At 58.5% G+C, this 17,308-nt stretch overlaps 1 protein-coding gene across 1 annotated transcript in view; it reads right to left on the reverse strand.

Moving 5' to 3' along the window:
- Positions 1-564: 564 nt before the first annotated feature.
- LOC140399399 (G protein-coupled receptor kinase 3-like) overlaps positions 565-17,308 on the reverse strand; it is a 75,253-nt gene continuing 58,509 nt past the window's right edge. The window contains exon 5 of the mRNA XM_072488977.1: positions 565-663. Within this exon, the coding sequence (XP_072345078.1) occupies positions 565-663 (99 nt within the window). The remainder of the gene's footprint in view (positions 664-17,308) is intronic.

Genomic DNA, 17,308 nt, shown 5'->3' on the forward strand with positions numbered 1-17,308 from the left:
CTCCTCCCCCCACTCCCCTCCTCCCCCCACTCCCCTCCTCCCCCCACTCCCCTCCTCCCCCCACTCCCCTCCTCCCCCCACTCCCCTCCCCCTCCCCTCCGCCCACTCCACTCCCCCTCCCTCCCCCCACTCCACTCCCCCTCCCCTCCCCCCACTCCACTCCCCCTCCCCTCCCCCCTCCCCCCTCCCTCCCCCTCCCCCTCCCCTCCCTCCCCCCTCCCCTCCCCCTCTCCCCCCTCCCTCCTCCCCACTCCCTCCTCCCCTCCCCCCCACTCCCCTCCCCCCTCCCCTCCCCCTCCGCTCCCCCCTCCCCTCCCCTCCCCCCTCCCCTCCCCTCCCCCCCTCCACCCTACCCTCCCCCCTCCCCTCCCCTCCCCCCCCTCCCCCCTCCCCTCCATCCCGTTATCCCCCCACAATGTTTCTTAAAGGGACAGACCCTTCCCCGGACTCCTCGAAGCCACCTAACGGAACAGTAATCTTCACCGAGTGTGCGGAAAGAGTGGGCCGCTCGGCCTGGGCCCGGGGAGGGGAGGGGGGAGAGGGAGGGACAGGAAGTTGGTCCACTCACACTGTGGCGGTCGGAAGGCTTTTGGAGAAATCACAGGCCAACGGAGAGTCCAGGATCTTCACATGGCCACTGACGTCCAGCACGATGTTCGAGGGCTAGAGGAGGAGGGGAGGGGCAGAAGGAGGTCGGATGTCAGTCGACAGACAGATGGACTCTGGGTCATTCATCAGAGAGGAGGGAGCAATCTGGTCATCCACAAAGCCCCACTGGCCCCCCAGTTCCCCACCCTCCTCCCCCCGCACTCCCTCAGTACTGACCCTCCCCCCCCCGCACTCCCTCAGTCCTGACCCTCCTCCCCCCGCACTCCCTCAGTACTGACCCTCCCCCCCCCGCACTCCCTCAGTACTGACTCTCTGACAGTGCGGCACTCCCTCAGTACTGACCCTCCTCCCCCCGCACTCCCTCAGTACTGACCCTCTGACAGTACAGCACTCCCTCAGTACTGACCCTCTGACAGTGCTGCACTCCCTCAGTACTGACCCTCTGACAGCGCGGCACTCCCTCAGTACTGACTCTCTGACAGTGCAGCACTCCCTCAGTACTGACCCTCTGACAGTGCGGCACTCCCTCAGTACTGACCCTCTGACAGTGCGGCACTCCCTCAGTACTGACCCTCTGACAGTGCAGCACTCCCTCAGTACTGACCCTCCTCCCCCCGCACTCCCTCAGTACTGACCCTCTGACAGTGCGGCACTCCCTCAGTACTGACCCTCTGACAGTGCAGCACTCCCTCAGTACTGACCCTCTGATAGTGCAGCACTCCCTCAGTACTGACCCTCTGACAGTGCAGCATTCCCTCAGTACTGACCCTCTGACAGTGCAGCACTCCCTCAGTACTGACCCTCTGACAGTGCGGCACTCCCTCAGTACTGACCCTCTGACAGTGCAGCACTCCCTCAGTACTGACCCTCTGACAGTGCAGCACTCCCTCAGTACTGACCCTCTGACAGTGCGGCACTCCCTCAGTACTGACCCTCTGACAGTGCAGCACTCCCTCAGTACTGACCCTCTGACAGTGCAGCACTCCCTCAGTACTGACCCTCTGACAATGCGGCACTCCCTCAGTACTGACTCTCTGACAGTGCAGCACTCCCTCAGTACTGACCCTCTGACAATGCGGCACTCCCTCAGTACTGACTCTCTGACAGTGCAGCACTCCCTCAGTACTGACCCTCTGACAATGCGGCACTCCCTCAGTACTGACTCTCTGACAGTGCAGCACTCCCTCGGTACTGACCCTCTGACAGTGCGGCACTCCCTCAGTACTGACTCTCTGACAGTGCGGCACTCCCTCAGTACTGACCCTCTGACAGTGCAGCACTCCCTCAGTACTGACCCTCTGACAGTGCGGCACTCCCTCAGTGCTGACCCTCTGACAGTGCGGCACTCCCTCAGTACTGACCCTCTGACAGTGCGGCACTCCCTCAGTACTGACCCTCTGATAGTGCGGCACTCCCTCAGTACTGACCCTCTGACAGTGCCGCATTCCCTCAGTACTGACCCTCTGACAGTGCAGCACTCCCTCAGTACTGACACTCTGACAGTGAGCACTCCCTCAGTACTGACCCTCTGACAGTGCAGCACTCCCTCAGTACTGACCCTCTGACAGTGCGGCACTCCCTCAGTACTGACCCTCTGACAGTGCAGCACTCCCTCAGTACTGACCCTCTGACAGTGCGGCACTCCCTCAGTACTGACCCTCTGACAGTGCAGCACTCCCTCAGTACTGACCCTCTGACAGTGCAGCACTCCCTCAGTACTGACCCTCTGACAGTGCGGCACTCCCTCAGTACTGACCCTCTGACAGTGCAGAACTCCCTCAGTACTGACCCTCTGACAGTGCGGCTCTCCCTCAGTACTGACCCTCCAGTGCAACACTCCCTCAGTACTGACCCTCTGACAGTGCAGCACTCCCTCAGTACTGACCCTCTGACAGTGAGCACTCCCTCAGTACTGACCCTCTGACAGTGCAGCACTCCCTCAGTACTGACCCTCTGACAGTGCGGCTCTCCCTCAGTACTGACCCTCTGACAGTGCAGCGCTCCCTCAGTACTGACCCTCTGACAGTGCAGCACTCCCTCAGTACTGACCCTCCAGTGCAACACTCCCTCAGTACTGACCCTCTGACAGTGCAGCGCTCCCTCAGTACTGACCCTCTGACAGTGCGGCACTCCCTCAGTACTGACCCTCTGACAGTGCGGCTCTCCCTCAGTACTGACCCTCTGACAGTGCGGCACTCCCTCAGTACTGACCCTCTGACAGTGCAGCACTCCCTCAGTACTGACCCTCCTCCCCCCGCACTCCCTCAGTACTGACCCTCTGACAGTGCGGCACTCCCTCAGTACTGACCCTCTGACAGTGCAGCACTCCCTCAGTACTGACCCTCCTCGCCCCGCACTCCCTCAGTACTGACCCTCTGACAGTGCAGCACTCCCTCAGTACTGACCCTCTGACAGTGCAGCACTCCCTCAGTACTGACCCTCCTCCCCCCGCACTCCCTCAGTACTGACCCTCCTCCCCCCGCACTCCCTCAGTACTGACCCTCTGACAGTGCGGCACTCCCTCAGTACTGACCCTCCTCGCCCCGCACTCCCTCAGTACTGACCCTCTGACAGTGCGGCACTCCCTCAGTACTGACCCTCTGACAGTGCGGCACTCCCTCAGTACTGACCCTCTGACAGTGCGGCACTCCCTCATTACTGACCCTCTGACAGTGCAGCACTCCCTCAGTACTGACCCTCTGACAGTGCAGCACTCCCTCAGTACTGACCCTCTGACAGTGCGGCACTCCCTCAGTACTGACCCTCTGACAGTGCGGCACTCCCTCAGTACTGACCCTCTGACAGTGCGGCACTCCCTCAGTACTGACCCTCTGACAGTGCGGCACTCCCTCAGTACTGACCCTCTGACAGTGCGGCACTCCCTCAGTACTGACCCTCTGACAGTGCGGCACTCTCTCAGTACTGACCCTCTGACAGTGCAGCACTCCCTCAGTACTGACCCTCTGACAGTGCGGCACTCCCTCAGTACTGACCCTCTGACAGTGCAGCACTCACTCAGTACTGACCCTCCGACAGTGCGGCACTCCCTCAGTACTGACCCTCTGACAGTGCGGCACTCCCTCAGTACTGACCCTCTGACAGTGCAGCACTCCCTCAGTACTGACCCTCTGACAGTGCAGCACTCCCTCAGTACTGACCCTCTGACAGTGCGGCACTCCCTCAGTACTGACCCTCTGACAGTGCAGCACTCACTCAGTACTGACCCTCCGACAGTGCGGCACTCCCTCAGTACTGACCCTCTGACAGTGCGGCACTCCCTCAGTACTGACCCTCTGACAGTGCAGCACTCCCTCAGTACTGACCCTCTGACAGTGCGGCACTCCCTCAGTACTGACCCTCTGACAGTGCAGCACTCCCTCAGTACTGACCCTCTGACAGTGCAGCACTCCCTCAGTACTGACCCTCTGACAGTGCGGCACTCCCTCAGTACTGACCCTCTGACAGTGCAGAACTCCCTCAGTACTGACCCTCTGACAGTGCGGCTCTCCCTCAGTACTGACCCTCCAGTGCAACACTCCCTCAGTACTGACCCTCTGACAGTGCAGCACTCCCTCAGTACTGACCCTCTGACAGTGAGCACTCCCTCAGTACTGACCCTCTGACAGTGCAGCACTCCCTCAGTACTGACCCTCTGACAGTGCGGCTCTCCCTCAGTACTGACCCTCCAGTGCAACACTCCCTCAGTACTGACCCTCTGACAGTGCAGCACTCCCTCAGTACTGACCCTCTGACAGTGAGCACTCCCTCAGTACTGACCCTCTGACAGTGCGGCACTCCCTCAGTACTGACCCTCTGACAGTGCGGCACTCTCTCAGTACTGACCCTCTGACAATGCGGCACTCCCTCAGTACTGACCCTCTGACAGTGCGGCACTCCCTCAGTACTGATCCTCTGACAGTGCGGCACTCCCTCAGTACTGACCCTCTGACAGTGCGGCACTCCCTCAGTACTGACCCACTTACAGTGCAGCACTCCCTCAGTACTGACCCTCTGACAGTGCGGCACTCCCTCAGTACTGACCCTCTGACAGTGCAGCACTCCCTCAGTACTGACCCTCTGACAGTGCGGCACTCCCTCAGTACTGACCCTCTGACAGTGCGGCACTCCCTCAGTACTGACCCTCTGACAGTGCGGCACTCCCTCAGTACTGACCCTCTGACAGTGCAGCACTCCCTCAGTACTGATCCTCTGACAGTGCAGCACTCCCTCAGTACTGACCCTCTGACAGTGCGGCACTCCCTCAGTACTGAACCACTTACAGTGCAGCACTCCCTCAGTACTGACCCTCTGACAGTGCGGCACTCCCTCAGTACTGACCCTCTGACAGTGCAGCACTCCCTCAGTACTGACCCTCTGACAGTGCGGCACTCCCTCAGTACTGACCCTCTGACAGTGCGGCACTCCCTCAGTACTGACCCTCTGACAGTGCGGCACTCCCTCAGTACTGACCCTCTGACAGTGCGGCACTCCCTCAGTACAGACCCTCTGACAGTGCGGCACTCCCTCAGTACTGACCCTCTGACAGTGCGGCACTCCCTCAGTACTGACCCTCTGACAGTGCGGCACTCCCTCAGTACTGACCCTCTGACAGTGCGGCACTCCCTCAGTACTGACCCTCTGACAGTGCGGCACTCCCTCAGTACTGACCCTCTGACAGTGCAGCACTCCCTCAGTACTGACCCTCTGACAGTGCGGCACCCCCTCAGTACAGACCCTCTGACAGTGCGGCACTCCCTCAGTACAGACCCTCTGACAGTGCGGCACTCCCTCAGTACTGACCCTCTGACAGTGCGGCACTCCCTCAGTACAGACCCTCTGACTGTGCGACACTCCCTCAGTACTGACCCTCTGACAGTGCGGCACTCCCTCAGTACAGACCCTCTGACAGTGCGGCACTCCCTCAGTACTGACCCTCTGACAGTGCGGCACTCCCTCAGTACAGACCCTCTGACAGTGCGGCACTCCCTCAGTACTGACCCTCCGACAGTGCAGCACTCCCTCAGTACTGACCCTCTGACAGTGCGGCACTCCCTCAGTACAGACCCTCTGACAGTGCGGCACTCCCACAGTACTGACCCTCTGACTGTGCGACACTCCCTCAGTACTGACCCTCTGACAGTGCGGCACTCCCTCAGTACTGACCCTCTGACAGTGCGGCACTCCCTCAGTACTGACCCTCTGACAGTGCAGCACTCCCTCAGTACTGACCCTCCTCCCCCCGCACTCCCTCAGTACTGACCCTCCTCCCCCCGCACTCGCTCAGTACTGACCCTCCTCCCCTCGCACTCCCTCAGTACTGACCCTCCTCCCCCCGCACTCCCTCAGTACTGACCCTCCTCCCCCGCACTCCCTCAGTACTGACCCTCTGAGAGTGCGGCACTCCCTCAGTACTGACCCTCTGACAGTGCAGCACTCCCTCAGTACTGACCCTCCTCCCCCCGCACTCCCTCAGTACTGACCCTCCTCCCCCCGCACTCCCTCAGTACTGACCCTCCTCCCCCCGCACTCCCTCAGTACTGACCCTCCTCCCCCCGCACTCCCTCAGTACTGACACTCTGACAGTGCCGCACTCCCTCAGTACTGACCCTCTGACAGTGCGGCACTCCCTCAGTCCTGACCCTCTGACAGTGAGGCACTCCCTCAGTACTGACCCTCTGACAGTGCAGCACTCCCTCAGTACTGACCCACTTACAGTGCAGCACTCCCTCAGTACTGACCCTCTGACAGTGCCGCACTCCCTCAGTACTGACCCTCTGACAGTGCGGCACTCCCTCAGTACTGACCCTCTGACAGTGCGGCACTCCCTCAGTACAGACCCTCTGACAGTGCAGCACTCCCTCAGTACTGACCCTCTGACAGTGCGGCACTCCCTCAGTACAGACCCTCTGACAGTGCGGCACTCCCTCAGTACAGACCCTCTGACAGTGCAGCACTCCCTCAGTACTGACCCTCTGACAGTGCGGCACTCCCTCAGTACTGACCCTCTGACAGTGCAGCACTCCCTCAGTACTGACCCTCCTCCCCCCGCACTCCCTCAGTACTGACCCTCCTCCCCCCGCACTCCCTCAGTACTGACCCTCCTCCCCCCGCACTCCCTCAGTACTGACCCTCCTCCCCCCGCACTCCCTCAGTACTGACCCTCTGACAGTGCGGCACTCCCTCAGTACTGACCCTCTGACAGTGCAGCACTCCCTCAGTACTGACCCTCCTCCCCCGCACTCCCTCAGTACTGACCCTCCTCCCCCCGCACTCCCTCAGTACTGACTCTCCTCCCCCCGCACTCCCTCAGTACTGACCCTCCTCCCCCCGCACTCCCTCAGTACTGACCCTCCTCCCCCCGCACTCCCTCAGTACTGACCCTCCTCCCCCCGCACTCCCTCAGTACTGACCCTCCTCCCCCTGCACTCCCTCAGTACTGACCCTCTGACAGTGCAGCACTCCCTCAGTACTGTCCCTCTGACAGTGCGACACTCCCTCAGTACTGACCCTCTGACAGTGCGGCACTCCCTCAGTACTGACCCTCTGACAGTGACGCACTCCCTCAGTACTGAGCCTCTGACAGTGCAGCGCTCCCTCAGTACTGACTCTCTGACAGTGCGGCGCTCCCTCAGTACTGACCCTCTGACAGTGCGGCACTCCCTCAGTACTGACCCTCTGACAGTGCGGCACTCCCTCAGTACTGACCCTCTGACAGTGACGCACTCCCTCAGGACTGACCCTCTGACAGTGCAGCACTCCCTCAGTACTGACCCTCTGACAGTGCAGCGCTCCCTCAGTACTGACCCTCTGACAGTCCGGCACTCCCTCAGTACTGACCCTCTGACAGTGCAGCACTCCCTCAGTACTGACCCTCCTCCCCCTGCACTCCCTCAGTACTGACCCTCTGACAGTGCGGCACTCCCTCAGTACTGACCCTCTGACAGTGCAGCACTCCCTCAGTACTGACCCTCTGACAGTGCAGCACTCCCTCAGTACTGACCCTCTGACAGTGCAGCACTCCCTCAGTACTGAGCTTCTGACAGTGCAGCACTCCCTCAGTACTGACCCTCTGACAGTGCGGCTCTCCCTCAGTACTGACCCTCTGACAGTGCAGCACTCCCTCAGTACTGACCCTCAGACAGTGCGGCACTCCCTCAGTACTGACCCTCTGACAATGCAGCACTCCCTCAGTACTGACACTCTGACAGTGCAGCACTCCCTCAGTACTGACCCTCTGACAGTGCGGGGCTCCCTCAGTACTGACCCTCTGACAGTGCAGCACTCCCTCAGTACTGACACTGACAGTGCAGCACTCCCTCAGTACTGACCCTCTGACAGTGCAGCACTCCCTCAGTACTGACCCTCTGACAGTGCAGCACTCCCTCAGTACTGACCCTCTGACAGTGCGGGGCTCCCTCAGTACTGACCCTCTGACAGTGCAGCACTCCCTCAGTACTGACCCTCTGACAGTGCAGCACTCCCTCAGTACTGACCCTCTGACAGTGCAGCACTCCCTCAGTACTGACCCTCTGACAGTGCAGCACTCCCTCAGGACTGACCCTCTGACAGTGCGGCACTCCCTCAGTACTGACCCTCTGACAGTGCAGCTCTCCCTCAGTACTGACCCTCTGACAGTGCAGCACTCCCTCAGTACTGACCCTCTGACAGTGCAGCACTCCCTCAGTACTGACCCTCTGACAGTGCAGCACTCCCTCAGTACTGAGCCTCTGACAGTGCAGCACTCCCTCAGTACTGACCCTCTGACCACGCAGCACTCCCTCAGTACTGACACTCTGACAGTGCAGCACTCCCTCAGTACTGACACTGACAGTGCAGCACTCCCTCAGTACTGACCCTCTGACAGTGCAGCACTCCCTCAGTACTGACCCTCTGACAGTGCGGCACTCCCTCAGTACTGACCATCTGACAGTGCGGCACTCCCTCAGTACTGACCCTCTGACAGTGCAGCACTCCCTCAGTACTGACCCTCTGACAGTGCAGCACTCCCTCAGTACTGACCCTTCTCCCCCCGCACTCCCTCAGTACTGACCCTCTGACAGTGCAGCACTCCCACAGTACTGACCCTCTGACAGTGCAGCACTCCCTCAGTACTGACCCTCTGACAGTGCAGCACTCCCTCAGTACTGACCCTCTGACAGTGCAGCACTCCCTCAGTACTGACCCTCTGACAGTGCAGCACTCCCTCAGGACTGACCCTCTGACAGTGCGGCACTCCCTCAGTACTGACCCTCTGACAGTGCAGCTCTCCCTCAGTACTGACCCTCTGACAGTGCAGCACTCCCTCAGTACTGACCCTCTGACAGTGCAGCACTCCCTCAGTACTGAGCCTCTGACAGTGCAGCACTCCCTCAGTACTGACACTGACAGTGCAGCACTCCCTCAGTACTGACCCTCTGACTGTGCGGCACTCCCTCAGTACTGACCCTCTGACAGTGCGGCACTCCCTCAGTACTGACCATCTGACAGTGCGGCACTCCCTCAGTACTGACCCTCTGACAGTGCAGCACTCCCTCAGTACTGACCCTCTGACAGTGCAGCACTCCCTCAGTACTGATCCTTCTCCCCCCGCACTCCCTCAGTACTGACCCTCTGACAGTGCGGCACTCCCTCAGTACTGACCCTCTGACAGTGCAGCACTCCCACAGTACTGACCCTCTGACAGTGCAGCACTCCCTCAGTACTGACCCTCTGACAGTGCAGCACTCCCTCAGTACTGACCCTCTGACAGTGCGGCACTCCCTCAGTACTGACCCTCTGACAGTCCGGCGCTCCCTCAGTACTGACCCTCTGACAGTGCAGCACTCCCTCAGTACTGACCCTCTGACAGTGCAGCACTCCCTCAGGACTGACCCTTCTCCCCCCGCACTACCTCAGTACTGACCCTCTGACAGTGCGGCACTCCCTCAGTACTGACCCTCTGACAGTGCAGCACTCCCACAGTACTGACCCTCTGACAGTGCAGCACTCCCTCAGTACTGACCCTCTGACAGTGCAGCACTCCCTCAGTACTGACCCTCTGACAGTGCGGCACTCCCTCAGTACTGACCCTCTGACAGTGCGGCACTCCCTCAGTACTGACCCTCTGACAGTGCAGCACTCCCTCAGTACTGACCCTCTGACAGTGCAGCACTCCCTCAGTACTGACCCTCTGACAGTGCAGCACTCCCTCAGTACTGACCCTCTGACAGTGCGGCACTCCCTCAGTACTGACCCTCTGACAGTGCAGCACTCCCTCAGTACTGACCCTCTGACAGTGCGTCACTCCCTCAGTACTGACCCTCCTCCCCCTGCACTCCCTCAGTACTGACCCTCTGACAGTGCGGCACTCCCTCAGTACTGACCCTCTGACAGTGCGGCACTCCCTCAGTACTGACCCTCTGACAGTCCGGCGCTCTCTCAGTACTGACCCTCTGACAGTGCAGCACTCCCTCAGTACTGACCCTCTGACAGTGCAGTACTCCCTCAGTACTGACCCTTCTCCCCCCGCACTCCCTCAGTACTGACCCTCTGACAGTGCGGCACTCCCTCAGTACTGACCCTCTGACAGTGCAGCACTCCCTCAGTACTGACCCTCTGACAGTGCGGCACTCCCTCAGTACTGACCCTCCTCCCCCCGCACTCCCTCAGTACTGACCCTCCTCCCCCGCACTCCCTCAGTACTGACCCTCCTCCCCCCGCACTCCCTCAGTACTGACCCTCCTCCCCCCGCACTCCCTCAGTACTGACCCTCTGACAGTGCAGCACTCCCTCAGTACTGACTCTCTGACAGTGCAGCACTCCCTCAGTACTGACCCTCTGACAGTGCAGCACTCCCTCAGTACTGACCCTCTGACAGTGCAGCACTCCCTCAGTACTGACCCTCTGACAGTGCGGCACTCCCTCAGTACTGACCCTCTGACAGTGCAGCACTCCCTCAGTACTGACCCTCTGACAGTGCAGCACTCCCTCAGTACTGACCCTCTGACAGTGCAGCACTCCCTCAGTACTGACACTCTGACAGTGCAGCACTCCCTCAGTACTGTCCCTCTGACAGTGCAGCACTCCCTCAGTACTGACCCTCTGACAGTGCAGCACTCTCTCAGTACTGACCCTCTGACAGTGCGGCACTCCCTCAGTACTGACCCTCTGACAGTCCGGCGCTCCCTCAGTACTGACCCTCTGATAGTGCAGCACTCCCTCAGCACTGACCCTCTGACAGTGCAGCACTCCCTCAGTACTGACCCTCTGACAGTGCAGCACTCCCTCAGTACTGACCCTCTGGCAGTGCAGCGCTCCCTCAGTACTGACCCTCTGACAGTGCAGCACTCCCTCAGTACTGACCCTCTGGCAGTGCAGCGCTCCCTCAGTACTGACCCTCTGGCAGTGCAGCACTCCCTCAGTACTGACCCACTCGAGAAGCTCAACGCCATCCAGGACAAAGCAGTCCACTCTCCCCTCACTCTCCGCACCCTTTAATATCCCACCCTGTCTAATCTCACTCTCCCCTCACTCCCCACACCCTTTAATATCCCACCCAGTCTAATCCCACTCTCCCCCTCACTCCGCGCACCCTTTAATATCCCACCCAGTCTAATCCCACACTCCCCTCACTCCCCGCACCCTTTAATATCATACCCCGTCTAATCCCACTCTCCCCCTCACTCCCCGCACCCTTTAATATCCCACCCAGTCTAATCCCACTCTCCCCCTCACTCCCCACACCCTTCAATATCCCACCCAGTCTAATCCCACTCTCCCCCTCACTCCCCGCACCCTTTAATATCCCACCCAGTCTAATCCCACTCTCCCCCTCACTCCCCGCAGCCTTTAATATCCCACCCAGTCTAATCCCACTCTCCCCCTCACTCCCCGCTCCCTTTAATATCCCACCCAGTCTAATCCCACTCTCCCCCTCACTCCCCGCACCCTTTAATATTCCACCCAGTCTAATCCCACTCTCCCCTCACTCCCTGCACCCTTTAATATCCCACCCAGTCTAATCCCACTCTCCCCTCACTCCCCACACCCTTTAATATCCCACCCAGTCTAATCCCACTCTCCCCCTCACTCCCCACACCCTTTAATATCCCACCCAGTCTAATCCCACTCTCCCCCTCACTCCCCACACCCTTTAATATTCCACCCAGTCTAATCCCACTCTCCCCTCACTCCCCACACCCTTTAATATCCCACCCAGTCTAATTCCACTCTCTCCCCTCACCCTTTAATATCCCACCCAGTCTAATCCCTCTCCCCCCTCACTCCCCGCACACTTTAATATCCCCCCCAGTCTAATCCCACTCCCCCCTCACTCCCCGCACCCTTTAATATCCCACCCAGTCTAATCCCACTCTCCCCCTCACTCCCCACACCCTTTAATATCCCACCCAGTCTAATTCCACTCTCTCCCCTCACCCTTTAATATCCCACCCAGTCTAATCCCACTCCCCCCTCACTCCCCGCACACTTTAATATCCCCCCCCAGTCTAATCCCACTCCCCCCTCACTCCCCGCACCCTTTAATATCCCACCCAGTCTAATCCCTCTCCCCCCTCACTCCCCGCACACTTTAATATCCCCCCCCAGTCTAATCCCACTCCCCCCTCACTCCCCGCACCCTTTAATATCCCACCCAGTCTAATCCCACTCTCCCCCCTCACTCCCCACACCCTTTAATATCCCACCCAGTCTAATCCCACTCTCCCGCTCACTCCCCGCACCCTTTAATATCCCACCCAGTCTAATCCCACTCTCCCCCTCACTCCCCACACCCTTTAATATCCCACCCAGTCTAATCCCACTCTCCCGCTCACTCCCCGCACCCTTTAATATCCCACCCAGTCTAATCCCACTCTCCCCCTCACTCCCCACACCCTTTAATATCCCACCCAGTCTAAACCCACTCTCCCCCTCACTCCCCACACCCTTTAATATCCCACCCAGTCTAATCCCACTATCCCCTCACTCCCCGCACCCTTTAATATCCCACCCAGTCTAATCCCACTCTCCCCCTCACTCCCCACACCCTTTAATATCCCACCCAGTCTAATCCCACTCTCCCGCTCACTCCCCGCACCCTTTAATATCCCACCCAGTCTAATCCCACTGCCCCCCTCACTCCCCACACCCTTTAATATCCCACCCAGTCTAATCCCACTCTCCCCCTCACTATCCACACCCTTTAATATCCCACCCAGTCTAATCCCACTCTCCCCTCACTCCCCGCACCCTTTAATATCCCACCCAGTCTAATCCCACTCTCCCCCTCACTCCCCACACCCTTTAATATTCCACCCAGTCTAATCCCACTCTCCCCTCACTCCCTGCACCCTTTAATATCCCACCCAGTCTAATCCCACTCTCCCCTCACTCCCCACACCCTTTAATATCCCACCCAGTCTAATCCCACTCTCCCCCTCACTCCCCGCACCCTTTAATATCCCACCCAGTCTAATCCCACTCTCCCCTCACTCCCCACACCCTTTAATATCCCACCCAGTCTAATCCCACTCTCCCCCTCACTCCCCGCACCCTTTAATATCCCACCCAGTCTAATCCCACTCTCCCCTCACTCCCCACACCCTTTAATATCCCACCCAGTCTAATCCCACTCTCCCCCTCACTCCCCGCACCCTTTAATATCCCACCCAGTCTAATCCCTCTCTCCCGTCACTCCCCGCACCCTTTAATATCCCCCCCAGTCTAATCCCACTCTCCGCTCACTCCCCACACCCTTTAATATCCCACCCAATCTAATCCCACTCTCCCCTCACTCCCCGCACACTTTAATATCACACCCAGTCTAATCCCACTCTCCCCTCACTCCCCGCACCCTTTAATACCCCACCCAGTCCAATCCCACTCTCGCCTCACTCCCCACACCCTTTAATATCCCACCCAGTCTAATCCCACTCTCCCTCTCACTGCCCACACCCTTTAATATCCCACCCAGTCTAATCCCACTCTCCCCCTCACTCCCCGCACCCTTTAATATCCCACCCAGTCTAATCCCTCTCTCCCGTCACTCCCCACACCCTTTAATATCCCACCCAATCTAATCCCACTCTCCCCTCACTCCCCACACCCTTTAATATCCCACCCAGTCGAATCCCACTCTCCCCCTCACTGCCCACACCCTTTAATATCCCACCCAGTCTGAACCCACTCTCCCCTCACTCCCCACACCCTTTAATATCCCACCCAGTCTAATCCCACTCTCCCCCTCACTCCCCACGCCCTTTAATATCCCACCCAGTCTAATCCCACTCTCCCCTCACTCCCCGCACCCTTTAATGTCCCACCCAGTCGAATCCCACTCTCCCCTCACTCCCCGCACCCTTTAATATCCCACCCAGTCTAATCCCACTCTCCCCCTCACTGCCCACACCCTTTAATATCCCACCCAGTCTAATCCCACTCTCCCCCTCACTCCCCACGCCCTTTAATATCCCACCCAGTCTAATCCCACTCTCCCCCTCACTCCCCACACCCTTTAATATCCCACCCAGTCTAATCCCACTCTCCCCCTCACTGCCCACACCCTTTAATATCCCACCCAGTCTAATCCCACTCTCCCCCTCACTCCCCACGCCCTTTAATATCCCACCCAGTCTAATCCCCCCCTCCCCTCACTCCCCACACCCTTTAATATCCCACCCAGTCTAATCCCACTCTCCCCTCACTCCCCGCACCCTTTAATAACCCACCCAGTCTAATCCCACTCTCGCCTCACTCCCCACACCCTTTAATATCCCACCCAGTCTAATCCCACTCTCCCCCTCACTCCCCACACCCTTTAATATCCCACCCAGTCTAATCCCACTCTCCCCTCACTCCCCACACCATTTAATATCCCACCCTGTCTAATCCCACTCTCCCCTCATTCCCCACACCTTTTAATATCCGATCCAGTCTAATCCCACTCTCCCCCTCACTCCCTACACCCTTTAATATCCCATCCAGTCTAATCCCACCCTCCCCCTCACTCCCCACACCCTTTAATATCCCACCCAGTCTAATCCCACTCTCCCCCTCACTCCCTACACCCTTTAATATCCCACCCACTCTAATCCCACTCTCCCCCTCACTCCCCGCACCCTTTAATATCCCACCCAGTCTAATCCCACTCTCCCCCTCACTCCCCACACCCTTTAATATTCCACCCAGTCTAATCCCACTCTCCCCTCACTCCCTGCACCCGTTAATATCCCACCCAGTCTAATCCCACTCTCCCCCTCACTCCCCGCACCCTTTAATATCCCACCCAGTCTAATCCCACTCTCCCCTCACTCCCCACACCCTTTAATATCCCACCCAGTCTATTCCCACTCTCCCCTCACTCCCCACACCCTTTAATATCCCACCCAGTCTAATCCCACTCTCCCCCTCACTCCCCGCACCCTTTAATATCCCACCCAGTCTAATCCCACTCTCCCCTCACTCCCCACACCCTTTAATATCCCACCCAGTCTCATCCCACTCTCCCCCTCACTCCCCGCACCCTTTAATATCCCACCCAGTCTAATCCCACTCTCCCCTCACTCCCCACACCCTTTAATATCCCACCCAGTCTAATCCCACTCTCCCCCTCACTCCCCGCACCCTTTAATATCCCACCCAGTCTAATCCCTCTCTCCCGTCACTCCCCGCACCCTTTAATATCCCCCCCAGTCTAATCCCACTCTCCCCTCACTCCCCACACCCTTTAATATCCCACCCAATCTAATCCCACTCTCCCCTCACTACCCGCACACTTTAATATCACACCCAGTCTAATCCCACTCTCCCCTCACTCCCCGCACCCTTTAATACCCCACCCAGTCCAATCCCACTCTCGCCTCACTCCCCACACCCTTTAATATCCCACCCAGTCTAATCCCACTCTCCCTCTCACTGCCCACACCCTTTAATATCCCACCCAGTCTAATCCCACTCTCCCCCTCACTCCCCGCACCCTTTAATATCCCACACAGTCTAATCCCTCTCTCCCGTCACTCCCCACACCCTTTAATATCCCACCCAATCTAATCCCACTCTCCCCTCACTCCCCGCACACTTTAATATCACACCCAGTCTAATCCCACTCTCCCCTCACTCCCCACACCCTTTAATATCCCACCCAGTCGAATCCCACTCTCCCCCTCACTGCCCACACCCTTTAATATCCCACCCAGTCTGAACCCACTCTCCCCTCACTCCCCACACCCTTTAATATCCCACACAGTCTAATCCCACTCTCCCCCTCACTCCCCACGCCCTTTAATATCCCACCCAGTCTAATCCCACTCTCCCCTCACTCCCCGCACCCTTTAATGTCCCACCCAGTCGAATCCCACTCTCCCCTCACTCCCCACACCCTTTAATATCCCACACAGTCTAATCCCACTCTCCCCCTCACTGCCCACACCCTTTAATATCCCACCCAGTCTAATCCCACTCTCCCCCTCACTCCCCACGCCCTTTAATATCCCACCCAGTCTAATCCCCCCCTCCCCTCACTCCCCACACCCTTTAATATCCCACCCAGTCTAATCCCACTCTCCCCTCACTCCCCGCACCCTTTAATATCCCACCCAGTCTAATCCCACTCTCCCCCTCACTCCCCACACCCTTTAATATCCCACCCAGTCTAATCCCACTCTCCCCTCACTCCCCACACCATTTAATATCCCACCCTGTCTAATCCCACTCTCCCCTCATTCCCCACACCTTTTAATATCCGATCCAGTCTAATCCCACTCTCCCCCTCACTCCCTACACCCTTTAATATCCCATCCAGTCTAATCCCACCCTCCCCCTCACTCCCCACACCCTTTAATATCCCACCCAGTCTAATCCCACTCTCCCCCTCACTCCCTACACCCTTTAATATCCCACCCACTCTAATCCCACTCTCCCCCTCACTCCCCGCACCCTTTAATATCCCACCCAGTCTAATCCCACTCTCCCCCTCACTCCCCACACCCTTTAATATCCCACCCAGTCTAATCCCACTCTCCCCCTCACTCCCCACACCCTTTAATATCCCACCCAGTCTAATCCCACTCTCCCCCTCACGCCCCGCACCCTTTAATATCCCACCCAGTCTAGTCCCACTCTCCCCCTCACTCCCCACACCCTTTAATATTCCACCCAGTCTAATCCCACTCTCCCCTCACTCCCTGCACCCTTTAATATCCCACCCAGTCTAATCCAACTCTCCCCTCACTCCCCACACCCTTTAATATCCCACCCAGTCTAATCCAACTCTCCCCTCACTCCCCACACCCTTTAATATCCCACCCAGTCTAGTCCCACTCTCCCCCTCACTCCCCACACCCTTTAATATTCCACCCAGTCTAATCCCTCTCTCCCCTCACTCCCCACACCCTTTAATACCCCACCCAGTCTAATCCCACTCTCCCCCTCACTCCCCGCACCCTTTAATATCCCACCCAGTCTAATCCCACTCTCCCCCTCACTCCCCGCACCCTTTAATATCCCACCCAGTCTAATCCCACTCTCCCCTCACTCCCCGCACCCTTTAATATCCCACCCAGTCTAATCCCACTCTCCCCCTCACTCCCCACACCCTTTAATATTCCACCCTGTCTAATCCCACTCTCCCCTCACTCCCTGCACCCTTTAATATCCCACCCAGTCTAATCCCACTCTCCCCCTCACTCCCCGCACCCTTTTATATCCCACCCAGTCTAATCCC

This window comes from Scyliorhinus torazame, chromosome 22 (assembly GCF_047496885.1).
Source record: "Scyliorhinus torazame isolate Kashiwa2021f chromosome 22, sScyTor2.1, whole genome shotgun sequence".
Taxonomy (NCBI): domain Eukaryota; kingdom Metazoa; phylum Chordata; class Chondrichthyes; order Carcharhiniformes; family Scyliorhinidae; genus Scyliorhinus; species Scyliorhinus torazame.